The sequence below is a fragment of the Calonectris borealis genome, chromosome 2, assembly GCF_964195595.1.
Source record: "Calonectris borealis chromosome 2, bCalBor7.hap1.2, whole genome shotgun sequence".
Lineage (NCBI taxonomy): Eukaryota > Metazoa > Chordata > Aves > Procellariiformes > Procellariidae > Calonectris > Calonectris borealis.
The window spans coordinates 128,049,596-128,067,117 of NC_134313.1; the positions used below are offsets into that span (position 1 = coordinate 128,049,596).

Here is a 17,522-nt window from a genome sequence, read left to right on the forward strand (position 1 = left end):
CTGTTTGAATCGGTGAATGTCTGCTTCTCAAACACCTTCAGCTAGTAAAGTTCTATAATACAATAAGTGAAGATTGTTTACAGAAATAGCTGCTCTCTAATAGAATAGTCTTTTATGTTAAACTTCTGTACTGCAGTAAATACAAGAGAGAACTGTGTATGCAGTAGCTAGGCATGGATGCAATTTAACATTCAATCTCTTTTTCCCTCTCTGTTTTTTGAAGGCCTGGATGTGACGAGTTGTCATTAACCTAACTTGAAACCCTAAAATACAGCTGTGATCTGTTTCTGAGTTTCTAATCAGCCTTTACACTCACAAAATAGGTATAAACAGGCCAGGCCCTCTTTCAAGCAAAAATTAAATTTTTGCCTTCAGAGTAGGGACACAGTCTCCCTCTCAGCGTGTGACAATATGACAGGTTGCTTTCACCAGTTTTCATCTTTTCTCCTTTGCCCAGATTAGACATGACCACAGTTTCAGGATCACAGTTTGACAGTGCAGTGATGACCTAATATGCTTAGTTCGCTGGTCATCTGGTATCCTGTTAGTAGTCTCCTTGATTCTAATCTTCATGCCTTGTATCAGCAGCCCCTTCAAAACGCATTTTCTGGTATTGTAATATTCCATCCACTCATCCTCACACTGGGAATGCCTATTGTGTGGCTGAAACAATTGTTCCAGAGTTGTTGTCCATGACTTCAGAGCTTGAATTTCTAAGGATAGAAAGCTGAAACGGAAGAACCATTTGTTCTGCCTTGCTATCTGTACAGCCACATACCCTTCTCAGTGAGAAGAACTAAAGGAATATGTATGAGTTCACCTTCTTTTCAGACTTCAATCAATTTGAGATGAAATCTCTTGACCTCTGGTGTTCACTACAGAGGATCAAGAAACTGCTGAGGTTGCTTCCCATGCACTATTCGAGAGGTCTGTGGTTCTAGTGCTTTATAGTAAGCCTAAGGGAAATTTGAAAAGCAGTCTTACTCTTTGATTATAAGCAGCTGCTCACCTTGATTAGCACAGCCAGCTGTTTTGATTCTAGCAGTGAAACATACCCTTCGCATCAGCTGTAGGACTGATACCATGCCTGAACTTCCTACCAAAAACTTGGGCTTCTTGAGAGCCGGTGTACATTGACCCCACTGCAGACTTCCATTTCATGTCATGATACCTAGCGGAGAGCTTGACTGAGCTGATTGCAGTCTAGTTGCTGTCAGAGATCTTCCCACTTGTGGAGGCATTAGGCATATAATCTAAGGTAGCGGTTCAGAATCCCACTAGAGTTAGTACAGAGGGAGATGCATGTTCTGGAAGCCATGGACACTATTACTTTAGCCACCAGATAACAATTAAGAGCTTTGCTGTCCTTTGGACTTGGTGTTCTGCAGGCAGACTTCACAGGAGTTGACCAGTGATGACAGGCTCTGTTTCAAGGGAAGAACAAGTCTAGTGTTTGTGGCAGTGTGTCATACCTCTGTTTCATTCCCCAGTTATTTCCTTCTCCCCAATTCCTTGTTTGTCAGTGAGAAGTCTGCCCCTTTTCTAACATCAGTTAACAAACTTGAGGAGTCAGGGCCAGCTGAAGATAGTTGCATCTCAAGGTGTATGTGCTGGGTAGTATTTGTCAATGGAGCATACCTGGAGCATGGCTTCGGTCTGGTATGCAAATTTCACATTAACAGCATGAGGAACTGCGCAAGGCACAATTACCTGGCCAAAACATACAGAGTGCTGTAGGAGGATATCTAAACCTCAGCTCCTGGTCTTGAATGTCACCTAGATCTAAAATGGATCCATTCTACTAAGATTCTCCTGGTCACAATTTCTGCTTGTCATCTTCAAGTTGATGAAACTTCTGAATCTTTCCCTTCCCTGCCCCCTAGTCTACGTTTCTTATGCTGGAAAAGCTATTTCCTGTATGAAGGACTTCGTTGCCTTATGGGACCTAAAATCGTGTACCTTCAGGTAACACTGCCCCCTCCTTTACTGATAACTAGCTACTTACTTTTGGTGATGCTTATAGAAAGTATTCCTTCTGCTTTCAGTTGCTGTGTACTTTTTCCTGCTTACTGGTAGGTCTTTGTGGCTTACTTAGTTTTACTTTATGCTAATACAGCTGGTTTTTCCCCGTTGAGATACCTAAAGAGACCTATTTCAAGTTGCTTTCACATACGGTTCCTGACTTCCATACTAGGCATTGTTGCTTCTCTCCCCAAGTCTTATCTGAAATGCTGCCATAGCCAACACCATTTTTTTCCCATCCGTGATGCCAAACAAGGCTTTATTTTTTGTATTGTCAGGACCTGATACTTGGACTACCTAGTAGGTATTATCACAAAAAGCTGGAAAGGCATAACTGTCTTTGTGCAGTGACTCTCCAGTGGGTAGCAGTTTAAGGCATCATAGCTAAACAGTTTGTGGAGACACTCTCTTCTTGTCTGAACACATTCCCCTAGTGATACCATACATGAAAGCTTGAGTTCTCATAAATGTCCACATTCCTGGTAGCTGGAGTGTTTTCACATGCATCTCATCATCTTTGAGGTATTCGTGGCTGATTGATAGAGTGTAGGTCAGTAGTGTATCTGAGGGTTCTGCAAAAGACTGACTTGTCTGTAAGCATATAGAACAGGTTATCCGATGATCTTGAGGGTCTTTTCCAACCTCAATGATTCTGTGATTCTATCCCTTATCACCCATTGTGTGAACATACCAATGACTGTCTTTTAAAGATGGCAAAACTAGTTGCATGGCAGTAATTAAAATTCTTTAAGAAATCCACAGATATATCCCCTTCCTGTCCTTTCTGCTTTTTCTGAGGTTCCTTTTCACTGAGGTTTACAGAAAACAATGTCACGGAGTCAGATGCACTGTCTCTCAAACTCCTGCAGTAATCATGGGGAAGGTTGTCCTGCAGTTGTACCACTGTGAAGGCAAAAATGTCACAAGCAGCAAGCTGTATCTGTAAACACTGTAATGTATCCAAATGTATTTAAGGTATCCAACTTGGAGAACTTCTGTTGTTGCTGTAGTTACTGGCAACCTGTTTTGTGCTCAAAATATGAAAAAGTATTTAATCAAAAACACTGGAACTTACTGAATGCACTGATATATCTCAAAGTATGACAAAGGAAACCTTCTGTTTATTCCATGCAGTTTTAACATAAAAGTTGAAGTATGTTTTTCCCAAGTGCAGAAACCTCTCATCTTGTTTTAATATCTGCCATTTATGCTGTAATTGGAGTATCTAATAAAATTTAATACTTCTAACCAATATGTGAATTTAACATATTTAGTATCTCTAACTTCTAACAGCAAAACTAGATGTGCCCCCTAAACCTAAAAGAGCTCCCAAGGCCAAGAAGGTGGAAACTGTAAACTCTGACTCGGATTCAGAATTCGGCATTCCAAAGAAGACTGCAGCACCCAAAGGTAAGAGGTGTTGGTGCTGTGCTGCTCAACACTCACGTCTGTACTCTCTGTAACACAGGTTCACAATCACTTTTATGAGGAAGCAGAACTAGCGTCTCTAAAATTAGAATCACACTGATTTATTAGTAAATTAATCACTAGTAGATTACTCAGCCGTCAGCCTTTTCTGTGACAAATACAGCGTACTGACTTTTCTTGACAAACAATGCGTGAACTTTTTTAGCTGCCCTTCACTGTTGGGAATGTATTGAATAGCTCCAACCCAGCCCTTTTTTGTTCATCAGTTCTACTGGATACTGCTTATTTACTTTGATGTCAGCTTTTTACAAGACAGTAAAATTCTAGTAAGTGGTGTTTTCTTTTTTTTTAAACCAATTCTTTGGTATCCCAGTTTGCCGTTGTCAGAGTCCTCACAACACAGCACACCGAGTGGTGTAGTCAGAGGAGTCGGTAAAGGACGTGCCAGTGTTAATAGTTGAGGTTAACAGTAAATTTACTAAATAGTAGAGCTGAATTGATGCTGTGTAATCGGTACAGAAGGTGACTGAGGACTTGTAGTACTTCGGAAGTCTAGAAGTCATTGATCTAATGAAGTTTGTCCCTGTCTTGAACCAACAGCGCGAATTGCTAGGGTGAATGGTAACTTTGGAAGAAGTACAAAAGATTTAAAACTGAGAAGATATATTGTATTTTACTGTTATTGTGAAGAAGCCTGAGTTGAAGCTAAATTTGAACTTTAACATGTAGACATACTAAAGTAATTTCACTAGGTTTTTTAGAGGGGAAAAAAAAAAGAAAAAAAAAAGAAAAAAAAAAGAAAAAGAAAACAAAGTTAAATCACATTCTCTCACCCAGGAAAAGGTAGAGGGGCAAAGAAAAGGAAAGCATCCAGTTCCGAAAATGAAGGTGAATACAACCCTGGGAAGAAAACACCGAAATCAACACCAGGCAAGGTCAGTTCCATCTATGTTCTTTTCTCCTTGTAAAAAGAACCTAATGGAGTACTTTACATAAAAGGTACATGTTCTTATTATAGGATGCTAAAATGACAATGGGGTTTAGGTGTGGTTGGAAAGTAGATGTTAGAGACGGTTTCCTTCAGTTCTGAATGTTAAAAGGGAAAACGTACACAGCATCACAACTGATTTGTCTTTTCTTTTCTAAAGAAATCCAAGAAGGCCGCTTTTGACCAGGATTCTGATGTGGAAATCTTTCAGTCAGGCTTTGCCTCCGAAACTGCCCCAAAACCACGGACAGGCCGGGCTAGAAAAGAAGTTAAATATTTTGCAGAGTCTGATGAAGATGATGATTTTGATATGTTTAGTTAAGTGCCCAAAGAGCACACAAATGTTTTCCAACAAATATCTTGTGTTGTCCTTTTGTCCCTTCTGTCGCAAACTTTTGTACATTTGACTTATTTTATGTGATAATGTAATTGATGGTTTTTATTATTGTGTGTAGGCATTTTAACATTTTGTTCTTACACCTACAGTTTTATGCTCTTTTTTACTCATTGAAATGTCATGTATTTGTCTGGCTTGTAGAGATGTTCTAGACAGCTGTGCTAAAGCACATTTTAATTGTCATGGTTGCAAACAGCAAACCTGCTTTTTGAAATGAAGTTTAAACATTAAAAAAAAAGGAAAACTACTCTGTGTGTGTGTAACTTTTGGACTAGAGGGACTACTTCTACACAGCTGTTTTTTTTTTTTTTAAATAAATATATTTTATTCTTTGCCAGGAGACTCCATGGAAAAAGGTAAACAGTATATGAACATAGAAAGCATTGTTAAACAATCTCAATGTACAAACAGAGCCAGTGAAAGTACATCACAGACTTGCTAGAATATATAAAAAAAAAAAAATCCACTAGTGCTTTAAATGAAACCTAAGAAACTGACACTTTAAATCTGTTAACCATTCTACCACAGTTTTCACTCTGCTTCATGGTGATTTAACAAGGCCAAGAAGGCAGATTCTCTCCTTGTGTTTCTGGAATTCCTAGCTGTACTTCCCTAGCACCTGGAAGGCTGGATAACCCAGCTAATTCCTGGCAGTCGATCCTTAAGGAAATACCCTAGACTCCCCGATTCGAAAGCTGTAAATGAGTCTGCTGGTTATCATCCCATGAAGTTTCCCTAATGGCTTGTGAACAAGTAAACAAAAACATGGTAACACTGAAAAGTGTTTCTGCCTTGGAGGCTATCATTACTGTAGAAATGTAGCAGTTGATTGTGTAGCTAGGTCACCAGCCCGGTAAGAAACCACTTCTTTAAATTTTAAAGTGACATTAACAGTGGAACAACTGACATCTGAGTAACTGATCTGGCAGTTAATGCTGACACGGATGTCTTTTCTGCTAGTGCAGTGAATTTTTGTATACTTTTTACAAGGAAGGAGATGCAAACTGAGGGCATCAAAGACAAGTTTTCATATTAAACTAAAGCAGATGGTCCTTTAAACTTCCTTTTCTGGATGTGTACAGTAGTCCATTTCATATGGTTGGTGTCTTGATCAGTTTAGGTATGAGAGACAAAAGGAAAGCACCAAACATCCAGTATAGAAAGTACAGCCATACATTTGTATGTACAAAGTCATCAGAAATGCAACCAGAATTTAAAGTTTGAGATCTGTCTTGTCACCATGCGGTCTTGAATGTTCAGAGGAGAAAACAGAAGCTTAACTATTTTTTTGCATGAAATGGCTGATTTAGAGTTTCAAAAGTTTGCATTTTCTAGTTTTAAGAGTTTAAACAGCAAGGAGTATATATCGATACATATGAAAATTTCTTGGTCCTTGTTGAGTTTTTATCTATATCTATATACATATATAGATATATATTAAGTCCAGAAACTAAGCAGCAGTAAAAATGTTTTTCTTGCTTTTCATCCCTGTACATAAGGTATTAGGAATGTCTGAAGTAGCTGGAAAATGTCTTATTGCACCATAGGGGATTGACTGACACTGCTGTTATCCACTGAACTAGGTGAGATACTAGGACTGTGTTCTGCGGTATTTCCATTTGAGGTTGGTGTCAGCGGTTCATGTCCTTCAGAGTTCTCCAACATTTCCTGAATAAGAGGTGGCATGGATCCAGGAATTTCCATTTTCAATGTAATGACACGTTCTGCACCTTTAAAAAGAAAACAGAAAGGCCTTTCCATTAGTAAGAGTCGTACAATTTCCTTTTTGTTAGCATCATCAGTAGTAATTTCAGGGTATGTTATTTTAACGGTGTCTCCTTCTATAGTTCTTGCATACAAAATTATGTAAGTTAACTGCTTCATTCATTACAAGAAAAAGGAGTTAGATGAATACTCCTTAACAAATTAATTTAAAATGATGACATAACAACTGATATTACAATACAGGTAAATTGGATGAACTGCTGCTTTTCATAGAAGGAACAAAAACGGCATTAAGTGATACTGAAAAAATAAATTCAACTGTGATCACAGAGATGCCTTCATAAATTGGAATATACTTTACAGTTTTTAATCTGTACTGGATCTGCAAAGACTACAGAATGACAAAAATTCTGTCTGATTTGTGTTACATAGGTGAGGTGAATCCTGTAAGAGAACTGCAGCGATGTAAGTCAGAACATTTCTTTCCCATATAGAAAACTGTGAAGTAAAGAATCAGAGTTTAACAAACCATTGTTTTATAAGAGAACAAATTCAGGCAAATGGATACTTTTTTTTTGTAAAGCTGCCGTCTGTAGTTTTCAGGCATCTCTTCTTGTGCTAATTAACCACAAAAGTACACAGAAACACTATTACTGTTTACATCTGACTTAACTGTAGCTAACTGTTCAGTGTTTCGCCTTGTCAAGGATAACAACGGGTATTTTTATATAGAGATGGCTTTGCAGGCTAGTGTGTGTAGGATTAAACAAAATTACTCCATAAATCCTGACTACTCAGACTGTGAGCCAACAACTACTACTAGTTTTGGGGGGAAAAAAACCCACAACGCCACAGTAGTGCCCGATGCTCCTAAGATGCGTTAAGGCCGCTTGAACAGGGCAGGCACCCAGGGGAGACGGTACGAACGGGCAGGCACCTCACAGTTCACTCCTACCTTGCACACGACATCAGCTGGGTGCGCGCAGGAAGGGCGGTGCTTGGCTGGTATGCAGCCGCACAGCATGAGGGCAAGCCTGCATTTAAAAAAAGGCCAGGACCCTGCCTGACACGGGGCAGTTAACTGAGGGAACGGCTCCGGGATTGGTAAGTTACTACAGGCATAGGAACCCTTACATGCGGGATGGACAAAACTCGGTGAAAAGAAGCGCTACTACTGGGAAAAGCAGGACAGTTCAGCTGCTGCTGTTGCTCCACGCTGCTGCTGCTTAGTGATCGGCAAGCAATGTTCAGAAAGCCCTAAACCAGTCAGCAGTAACACTAACACAGCTTAACTTAAGCTGTATTAGTTAAGTTAAGCTTAAGTAAGTACGCCTTTCTGTTGTAAACAAGTGATATAGCTGCAGGACTGAAAGTAAGTTAATAAACATTCAGCTACTGAGTGGTGAGGACCATAAAGAGACAGGCGTATTTTGGACTTACACCTCAAATAAAGTGAGGATGTAGAGCAAAGATTCTGTTCCACACTGAGGCATGAATGTCCTTTACATATTTTGCTGCTGATGGGAAAAAGATTTTTCTTGTCAGGAGAATGTCAGACAATTTATAGCCATAAACCTCCGAGTTCAAATATCTGGTCTAACGTGTTGCACAGGATTCCTGATCATCTTAAAATTTGCGTCTAATGGAATAGGAATCTGGGCTTTTTAAAAGTGAAGGAAGGCAAGAAGAGCCAACAAAATTAAAGAGAAAATAGTCTGGTTATTGAAGAAACATTCCAGAGGAGAGAACCTTTGGATATATTCTGCTTATCCGCGCTGCTGCAATGTCCATGCTGGAGAGAGCGCGCTGTCAGTACCAGTGGTAACTCCAGAGTGGAAGGGCGCGCTTATTTATGTTCATGCCGTAACTAAATCATCTGCTCTGGCAATGACCAACTTTCGAAGAGAACGCTGATTAAAAGGTCTCTGAAATAGCTGTTAGGAACAAAGGGCAAGCGCTACCATTGGAAAGAAATTAATGCAGAATTACCCTGAGAGCTTCTCTGAAAACCGTCTGTAGTCAGAGCAGCGTTGGTGAACTGAATTTGGCCACACAAATACCTACTTCCTGCTGTTACGGAGTAGGTCAGCTGCAGTACCAAGTGCTTGTGTGGTTATTCCAGTGTAGAGCCACAGTGGTTTTTCAGGTCTTGCAAACTTCCAATTTAATACTGGGATAAGAGAACTCGGAAGATGGTCTCTTGCTGCAGGCCCTCGAACGCTTACTGCTTTTGTTACAAAACTTCTAATGCCACAGAGGAATGGAGCTGTATGAGGAACTCCAGCGTAAGGAGTCATTCTCAGTCTCTTCAGTTCGTGCTTACTTTGGTAACTGCTTTCAGGGACCATGTACCATCAAGAGTCAGTATCCTCTAATGTACATCTTTTCAAATGAAACTCAAGACACACCCACCCCTCCAGGACATCACCAGTCCTTCGGTATGAGTTAGTTTTACTATAAAACATTAATGATATAATTAAAGTTAAATACTTATGTCAGAATGGAAAGAAGAATCCTTTCTTGTGCATTGAACATAAAGAGACAGAGCCGTGCTCTTGAGCAGCCGGAGGGCTCTGGCAAAGCAGCAGGAAAGCGGAAACAGATTTCCCACAAGCCAGAACAGTAGAACGAAAGGGCTCCCCTAAATATTTTTATAGCTCAGTACTGCTGTAAGTTTATTTTGCAGATTCAGTTGGATGGAGCTTGCTTTTCTTGAGGGTAAACTGCAAGCTTTAGATAACCTGGTAACGGGTTCCTTTTTAGGATACTTTTGCTTCCAGCTCTGGTGTTTCCCTTCTAAGTTAGTCTTCTGGTACTAATCAATCCAATTAAATTGCTCACTTCTTCTTATAAACATGGCTATAGCTTAATCTTTTAACTTAGATATATATTGTTTAAAATGTAACAGTTTAGGTTTTAATGTAAAACAAGTGTATTTGAGTGATTTAACTGCTATTTTTTTTTCCCTGAAATCTTCTCAAAAACCACGTCAAATGAAATTAGTAATTTTTCCAAAAGCATAAACCCAGTCTATAGCTACATCGGTACCTGTACATACAAACTCATGTGCTTGCTTATCATCTATTGGGGGTAGCAAATCTGTAGTTGAGTAAGCATAGTAAGAAAGTGGAACTGTATTATCAACCACGGTAAAAAACAAGAACTGTAGCACTTCAGACTCTCTGTATTCAGGCTGGTACATCTCCGATATAGCTCCCCACAAGTCTGGAGGCGAACATATATGAAACAGCTGGACACGTCTGAAATGGGGTCTTGGGGAGATAGAGGGGTGCACAAACGAGAGGAGCACAGCCACCTTCGAGGCCACAGCACAGGGCAGAACAGGCGTGCAGAGAGGCTGCTAACGAGCTGACAGACCGCTGATGGTACACTGCTACTTTCAGAACAGCCGCCCGGGCTCCCCTCTCGGGCTGTACACGTCGAGGGGCAAAGCGCTAAGCGGGGAACCCCTCTGATGAAATGAAAGCATTCAACTATACCTGTGCTTCAGAGAATTTAGGTGATAGCACTTAGACTGTGTGTATTTGACATGATCAATCAATCACATGCAAGACTACACAAAATGTTAAAATAAAACTGATCCATGTGTAAGCATGGTTAGTTTGGATTAGAGGTGCCGAATCTCAAAAATCCTGGATCAAATCAGTTCTAAACCTTCAGTACGTCAGACCACAGTTTAGGGGAATTTTGAATGCTCAAGTGTTTTCTGCTGTCTGTAAACAGACTTTGTTTTTTTGAAAGCCATTAGTGATACAAAGTACATGTTGACCCGCCCCCCCCTTGTAAACATCAACCAAGGTTTAATTCAGGGTTTTCTCTTTTCTTAAAATGACTAACAAAGAGTTCATGCTAAGGATTTGCTAACCCTCTTACACCCAAGACGTCATTTTCACTGTAAATTGCATGAAGAATGTAGCACCATGTATGTTTAAAGCAGAACCCACTGAAACACGGGAGTTACGTAAAGAAGAAGGGAAGAGAAGGGTCACAAGGACCTTTCTTAGATACATTAAAAAAACCAACCACCCAGGTCTCTAGGCCAGTTTCCTCTAAAACGTAACACTGACGCTACTGCTGAATTACGCTGAATTATTGGGAGACACTGTACCTTTTGCACTGATGCTACGAAGATCTGTGATTTTCATTAAGATCTTTGGGAACATATGAGGCTTGTTGGGTCGTCTCTTTCGGATATAAATTTTCAGTGCTTCAAGCAATGGTTCCTGAAGCTTATCCACTTTCATTGGCTCTTCAAGGTCCTGGCGATCTGTAGAAAAGTATCATATCACTCGTATGCTTTTAAATTTTTTCTTTTTTTTTTACAAACTCCAAATCACAGAAGCTCCTCCATGTTCTTGATTAGAACTCTGTGAATTTCATCTTTCCCTCCACTTATGACCCACAATCTGTAGTGAGTAGTCCATAGGAAGAGGATAAACCATGGCTTTCTGAAACTTAGATTCATTTTTCCTCGGTGACTGGAAAGTTTGTCATTTGAGTGGTCCAGAATTACCAGTTTGCTCTTGTACCTCCCTCTCCAATGGGAAAACACCTTGCTGCAAACAATATTTCAGAATTAATTTTGTGTGCGTCATTGATAAGCTACCTATGTACACAAAGAGATTACAGCTAATTTATTTTTGGTATCAATACTAAAATAAAGTGAGTTACCATCAGGTATCAGCAGATGGCAGTGCTAGCTTGAGTGACAACAAACCATAAACCAGGATGTACCAGTCACATATTAATGACATCTCAGAACCCATCAATGCTTTTGATGGGTTATGGTTAGAGACACACAGAATCGGAATGATTTTGTACTGAAGAGCCATTGTCAACAAAGACTGACTCTTGTTTTTTAAACATTCTCTAGTAGCACCCAGTTTGTATTTCAACAAAATGGCCCAACTGAACACAGTGTGTTTCTATTGCTAGTCCAGATTTTGCGGAGGAGGAGACTAGGTGACTAAAATAACAGAAATTTACAGAGGATTTTGGAAATTATCTGAGACTTGGCTTTTTGTATTTTAAAATCATGATTTTACCTGATTTTACTTGACAATGTCCCTTTCAAGTTGTAATCACTCCCCCCCAATCATGTCATCAGTGCCACTATGCTAATTTCGAAGTATAATCTATTTTTCTTCTAAAGAAAGTTATCACCTTCTGCGAAAGTATTCACACTTCTGTGTGAATGTAACTATATGCATATGCATGCAATTATATTTACGAGTAAAAGCTGCGTAATGGGCATCTTTCCATAGCAAAGGTCATTCATAGGTACCCATATACTGTTTATAAAAAAATACAGCAGGATTAGTAGTAGTCCTTTATCAGGCAAATAACAGGACCGGTTGAGGGACAGAATGATTTGATTCATTTAAAAACGTATCAATAGTAAAACCAATAACTATCACCAGTGGAAAACAAACCTTTAGTGTTAAGTGGTTTATAGGACATATATAATAATATTAGGTATATATATTCTATATATACGTTTTAGTACAGGAAAGCAAATCAAGTAAAACGTAAATGAAGATCTTATCGTGTCTGTCCTTTTCAAACACCCGAGTTCATGCTGTACGATACCTCCACAGATTAAGCAGATGGCACTAAGGAGACCTGTTTCTGTATCATCCATTTCCAAAGGCAGGAGCTGGTTGGCAAACGTGAACACGAGATCAGTCAGTGGGCCAAATCCGGCGTTGTGCATCTGAGTTCGGTTTAGGGTAAGGCCATCTGAAAAGGTCATGGTGTCTTGTTCTGGTGTGTATCTTGTGCAAATTCTAAGGATCTGTGGAAGGATTAAAAAAAAAAGAAATCTGAAGAATTCAATCCATGAGAGGTTTGTTGCATTTTCTCGATGCAGCAAATGACCCACGGAACTGCAGTACACGGTCACGTCAAAACAATCCGAAATCAAACTCCAGTTTGTTCAGTTCTAGTAGCACAAAAATTCTCTGGTACAATATAAATATGCTCAGTTGACTATGGGTATTTCTTATAACAGAAATTTAAGAACAGAAATTTTCCCCCTAGTTATGAAATAATTAAAACTTCTATGTAATTCTCACCACTTAGGTCACCAACGTTACCATAATATTCACATAAACCGCTCCTTAATTAGTGCGCTATACGCACCTAACAATAAAACGCTATTGCACTGCTGATCTGATCCGGCAAGATCATAAACATATCTCACCTCTTCGAACATACACATATTTCATTGATTTTAGGGATCAATTTTGCATGACAGTGCTTCTCCGGGTAAGGACAAAGCGTCTCTGCGGTATCTGGCGTGAGTGAGGGGGGACAGTTGTGCGTTGGTGAAGGAGGCAGAACACGACTCGTGCTTTGGGGTGCCGTCCTTTCTTCTGCGGCAGCAGACAGGCAACACCACTGGGTGACCGCGACCCCCGCGCGAGCGCTCCCTAGAGCAGCGCAAAGCCCGACGCCGCCGGGCCGCCCCCGTCGGTCTCCCCCCAGCGCTGCCTGTCTTGCCAGCCTGGCAGCTCGCACCCCAGCGGACTGTCAAACTTTGGACCTCCACACGGCAGCGCGCGGGGCTGCCAGCAGCCCGGCCAGCAGCCTGAGGAGTTGGCCCAGCTTTTCTTCTTTTACGGTTGTTGTTACTTCCACGTGCCGTAACACCGCACCTCCTCGCCAGCCGGTTGGCCTCCAGACGTCCCTGAGGCTCTGGCGCTGCCCCCATCCCGAGCCCCGGGCTGGGAAGGGTGCCCACCCTGCCTGCCTGCTGCAAAGCGCACCGTCCCGCTGCCGACGGTGTCGCTTACTCCTGTGCAAGCCCAGGCAGCGCTGGTTTTGGCAAGCTAACTTGCGTGACGGCAGCCACCCAGCGCTGACCCCAGATGAAAGAGCGTTGGGGGAGAGGATGGGGATTCACACCTCCAACTGGACAGGGAGGAATGCAAAACGCAGGAATAAAACACTGAGGGTGCCCTGCCTTTTGTTAGTAAATGCCTCGGGGGTAACCGCAGAGTCAAGAGCGCTGTCACAGCGGAGGTGCAGGGGCAGCACGGCCGGAGAGAGCGAGCGCGTGAACGCTTTCGCCTCTCAGAGCAAACCCGGGATGTGTCCTGCAACAGACTCTGTACGGCACGGGCTCATTTGTACAGCTGCTATTAATGAACACTGCCTTAAGGATCAAATAAAAGAGATGTCCATCATGTTGACATAGTTCTGTTATATATATCAATGCTTAATGTTTAAAATAATCAGAGGTGGGAGAAGGCTTATCCCTAAACTAAAATAAAATAAAACCTTGCAGAAGTCTAGCTGATTAGCTGAGCGAAGACTACAGCCGTATTTTTTCAGGGCTTGACTCTATTTTTTTCCCATACAGCCATCCTACTTTGTTTTAAAGATTCCACAAAAAAGATTTACACGAATGTAAGTGAGCACAGGGTGAATTTTAATTATTCCTATAGCTGCCGAAGCTCTGAGTCAGAGGCCCCAGCACTTGGCAGCTGACCAGTCTGGGCTTGGTTCTCCCACTTTCATCTTTCCCTGGCAACACTGCTCCAAATAAGCAGGGAGGAGAACGAGGAGGACATGGCATGTAAGAGACCTACAGGGAAGCTTTTATTTCTCTTCTTAAATCCCTTGGTAAGAGACTTAATAGGGTGTATTTCTGCAGAAGGCTCTTCCAACTATTTTCTATCTCAGCAATAATCTTATCTCACACTGTGGTATACATTGAAGCACTGAGCCTCTATGTGGTTGGACAGGCATGTTTCACATCGTTCCCCTACCCCTGAATTAGAATAAGCTCTTGAAATTACTTGAATCAATGATGAAGAGAGGCACAAATACAAATGCATAGCACTCAAATTCTTCACTGACCACAAATTCCCCACCAATATAAGTGATCTTAAAAGGCTGTTAGTAACTCCAAAGGTTTTGTGTAATAGCCAAAGTGTATTTCAGGATTATTAGCAGAAATTAACATTATAAAGCATGGCACCCTGTCAATAAAAGACAGCATGTTTACCTTATTCTGCGCTGCCAGTAACCACCGGCAGTTCTCTCTCCTGAAGTTCGCTGTAGGTTATCCTTTTAAATCATTAAAAGGATTGTATAGAAAGGAGAAGAAACATGCAGAGTTTGTTGTTTTCAAGAAAAGCAAGGTTTGAAAACGTTGCATATTTATTGAGAAACCCAAGAGCTACTTGGTTTACTTCTCTAATGGGACGCAAGAGAAAGCGGAGTGCAGCTCTTCCCACCTGAAGCCTGCACACAGAGTAGCTGCCTTCCAGTACGGGTGCGTGGCCTGTGACGATCAGGTATCCCACTTTTGGAGGAACAAGGCTCTGCACTTCTTAAGCGGTACTGATTTTCCCTTAGCTCAGCTGGGAAGAAAGGCAGCCCCTTTTATTCTGGTGCTATTTTAATTGCTAAGTCTTAGCAACGAGAGTTCCTCGCTCCACACCCTCAGGACTCCCAGCCCAAGAAATTAGCGGAGCAGGACTTGGAGCTAAATTGGGCAACGCCGTGGTGTTTCCCGAAGGCTGCCTGCAGCCTCCCCGGCAGCTGCCCAAGCAGGGCCGGCAGATACGGTTCCTCCGTATCCTCCCTCCGAGGGCAAGTCTGGATACCAGCTGCCAGCGCCGCCCGCCCAGAGACTCCCGGCCCAGAGGGTGCCTCGGAGCGGTTATCCCAAACAACCCGGGGGCCGAATGCGTGCCCCCTGCCATACAACAGGCTGCTGCCTCCCTCGCTGCGAAGCTCTCCGTGCTCACCCCCCGGTGCTGTAAGCCCCACTCCGTTTGGGGCTGCGTGCTGGGGGTGCTCAGCAAAGACCTACCAGATCACCGCCCCCCAGGGCTAACGCAGAGGAAGACTTCCAGGCTGCATCCTCATCGGGAATGAATTTGGGGTGAGGTTACTCAGTCTAGAGCCCCTGTGGGCATGCACAGAAAGAGACTTCCAGGGGCCTTGCAAAATTTATAATTGAAACATAAAGGTCCTGTGGAATTTAGCTACTTGCAGGGTTAGGCAGCAGGTAGGACGACGTTTTGCAAAAGGCAGACTGCAGGCTTTCATACCTAAACGCCGCGCCAGCCGTTAACTGGAGGAGCCTGCAGTGGCTCTGCTGGGGCACTGGCACAGCTGAAGCTCAGCTATGTGTTTTCTGCAATGCACTTAGCCTGACTGCAGCAATCGGGTCTCAGGTTTCTCCTGCATTCCTTTGACATTATCCCACAACACGCTGTTATTAAACTCCGAGACAGATCATTTGAAATGGTTTGGGTTTTTTTGTTTTGTTTTTTTTTTTTTTTTTTTAAATTTGTGTCCTTCATCGAGATCTGCGAAACGCCATGGATATTGCTAAACCTTTCTTGGGCAAACTTCCAGTGTCAAAGAGAAGCTGATTTCAAGCTCATATTCACTGAAGAACATATGGGAAATGTCAGCACTTCAAAATAAGAAATCACGGTATCTTTCTCCATTTTAAACTGAACCGCTGTCTAGAAGACATCCTCCTAACGTCCTCAATGTTGTTTAGATTTTGTAACCAAGCCAAGTATTTTAGTTGTCACTCTGCTCTTAAATGGCACTTGCAGCCACAAATAAGGTTCTTGACCATGATTAAAGGACCCTTTGTTTTAAGGAATATTTATATCTTAAAGTGTCTGGGGTTCCTATGAGCCAGTTACAAATTGCAAAGCAAAAACCCTACAAAACCAAAACCATCCAGAAAGTTGCATTTACAAAATTGTTGCTACCATAGAATTGTTACTCATTTTAAACAGATTTGTTAAGGCAAGCTGGGCTTTTTTTAAGAAATGCTGTTGTTACACATTAGCTGCCTTAGCCGGCTGGGACGGTTTCCTGAGAGGAGAAACCCAAGCAGGTGACTCTGAAACAATGAACAAGCCTCCACGGCGCTGCCATACCCCATCAGCACGGGTTATTCCGCACACACCAAAGCCTTCCCAGCACCAACGCGCAGGGTTTTACAACAGAAAGCAAAAATGACATTATTAAGGATTAGCGTTCAAGGACTTCTCAGGTTTTTATCCGTCGGATTTAAGACAGCTGGACTCTGGGGTCTTTCTACATCCGTTTTGCCAGAGCTCGGTGAGCCTGGGGATGCTCGACCGCTGCTGGACCAGCGTACCAGCAGACAGAAGGATCGGCTTTTACGAAGGTTACTGACTGTATTTTAGTAGTATTTATCCCTAAAACTTTTGGCACCAGAGCAGATATAAATTCCACCATCCTCGATCGGTGCCTTCAGCTGCCTTGCGGGGCTTGATGTTATTTCCCTTCCAGAGATTTTGTTTGTTTGTATATAAAACAATTCTCTGGCCCATACCCAGTGGAGTTTACTGAGCTCCTGGCACCGTTTCCTTTGTCAGCCTGTCGGGGGGTTCAAGCATCCACGGCCGCAGGAACCAACTGAGCAGAGCCCTTGGCAGGGTCTATAAATGCTTAAGACTCCCCATAGCCCAGAGACAGCGCTGCTGGGTGGGCAGTGAACCAGGGTCCTGCTGGTGGGGGGAGCCCGGCCACCCCACCTGGCTGGGCTGGGAGCCCCACACCGCTCCTCCCGCGTGCCACGGCTCTGGGGACACGTCCAGGGGATTGCACAGCGGTGGGGTCGTGCGTGCACACCGGCGAGGCTCACGCCCACCCTGAGCAGTGCTCACACAGCAGACCACAGGCAGGCACCGGCAGCGGGTGCTCGCGCAGCAGGAGGGGGAACGGTGCTCCCTCCGCGTCTCAAATGCACAAAATAAAACGTTCGAAACGCTCGTCATAATTAGGAGAACTAGCTTGCTGGGAGGGGAAACGCGCGCTATTAAAACACTGCTCCAAGTACTGAAATTTAGCTTAAATAAAGATACAGAGTTGCACTGCAATTCCGATGATGTGCAGGTGATGCGGGTTTAATGGATATGGGCTTTTCACAGAGAC

General features: G+C 42.5%; 2 protein-coding genes across 7 annotated transcripts in view; one reads left to right on the plus strand and one right to left on the minus strand.

Annotated features, from left to right (window-relative positions):
• The window catches only part of TOP2B (DNA topoisomerase II beta), a 67,265-nt gene extending 62,183 nt beyond the window's left edge, over positions 1–5,082 (plus strand). For all 5 annotated transcript variants that reach the window (XM_075143390.1, XM_075143388.1, XM_075143389.1 and 2 more), the window contains 3 exons: positions 3,316–3,432; positions 4,288–4,385; positions 4,599–5,082. In XM_075143390.1, the coding sequence (XP_074999491.1) occupies positions 3,316–3,432; positions 4,288–4,385; positions 4,599–4,760 (377 nt within the window). In that variant the 3' untranslated portion in view covers positions 4,761–5,082. The remainder of the gene's footprint in view (positions 1–3,315; positions 3,433–4,287; positions 4,386–4,598) is intronic.
• Positions 5,083–5,146: 64 nt separating this feature from the next.
• The window catches only part of RARB (retinoic acid receptor beta), a 334,395-nt gene continuing 322,019 nt past the window's right edge, over positions 5,147–17,522 (minus strand). For both annotated transcript variants that reach the window (XM_075143405.1, XM_075143406.1), the window contains 3 exons: positions 12,171–12,375; positions 10,690–10,848; positions 5,147–6,565 (listed from right to left, as the gene is read on the minus strand). In XM_075143405.1, the coding sequence (XP_074999506.1) occupies positions 6,369–6,565; positions 10,690–10,848; positions 12,171–12,375 (561 nt within the window). In that variant the 3' untranslated portion in view covers positions 5,147–6,368. The remainder of the gene's footprint in view (positions 6,566–10,689; positions 10,849–12,170; positions 12,376–17,522) is intronic.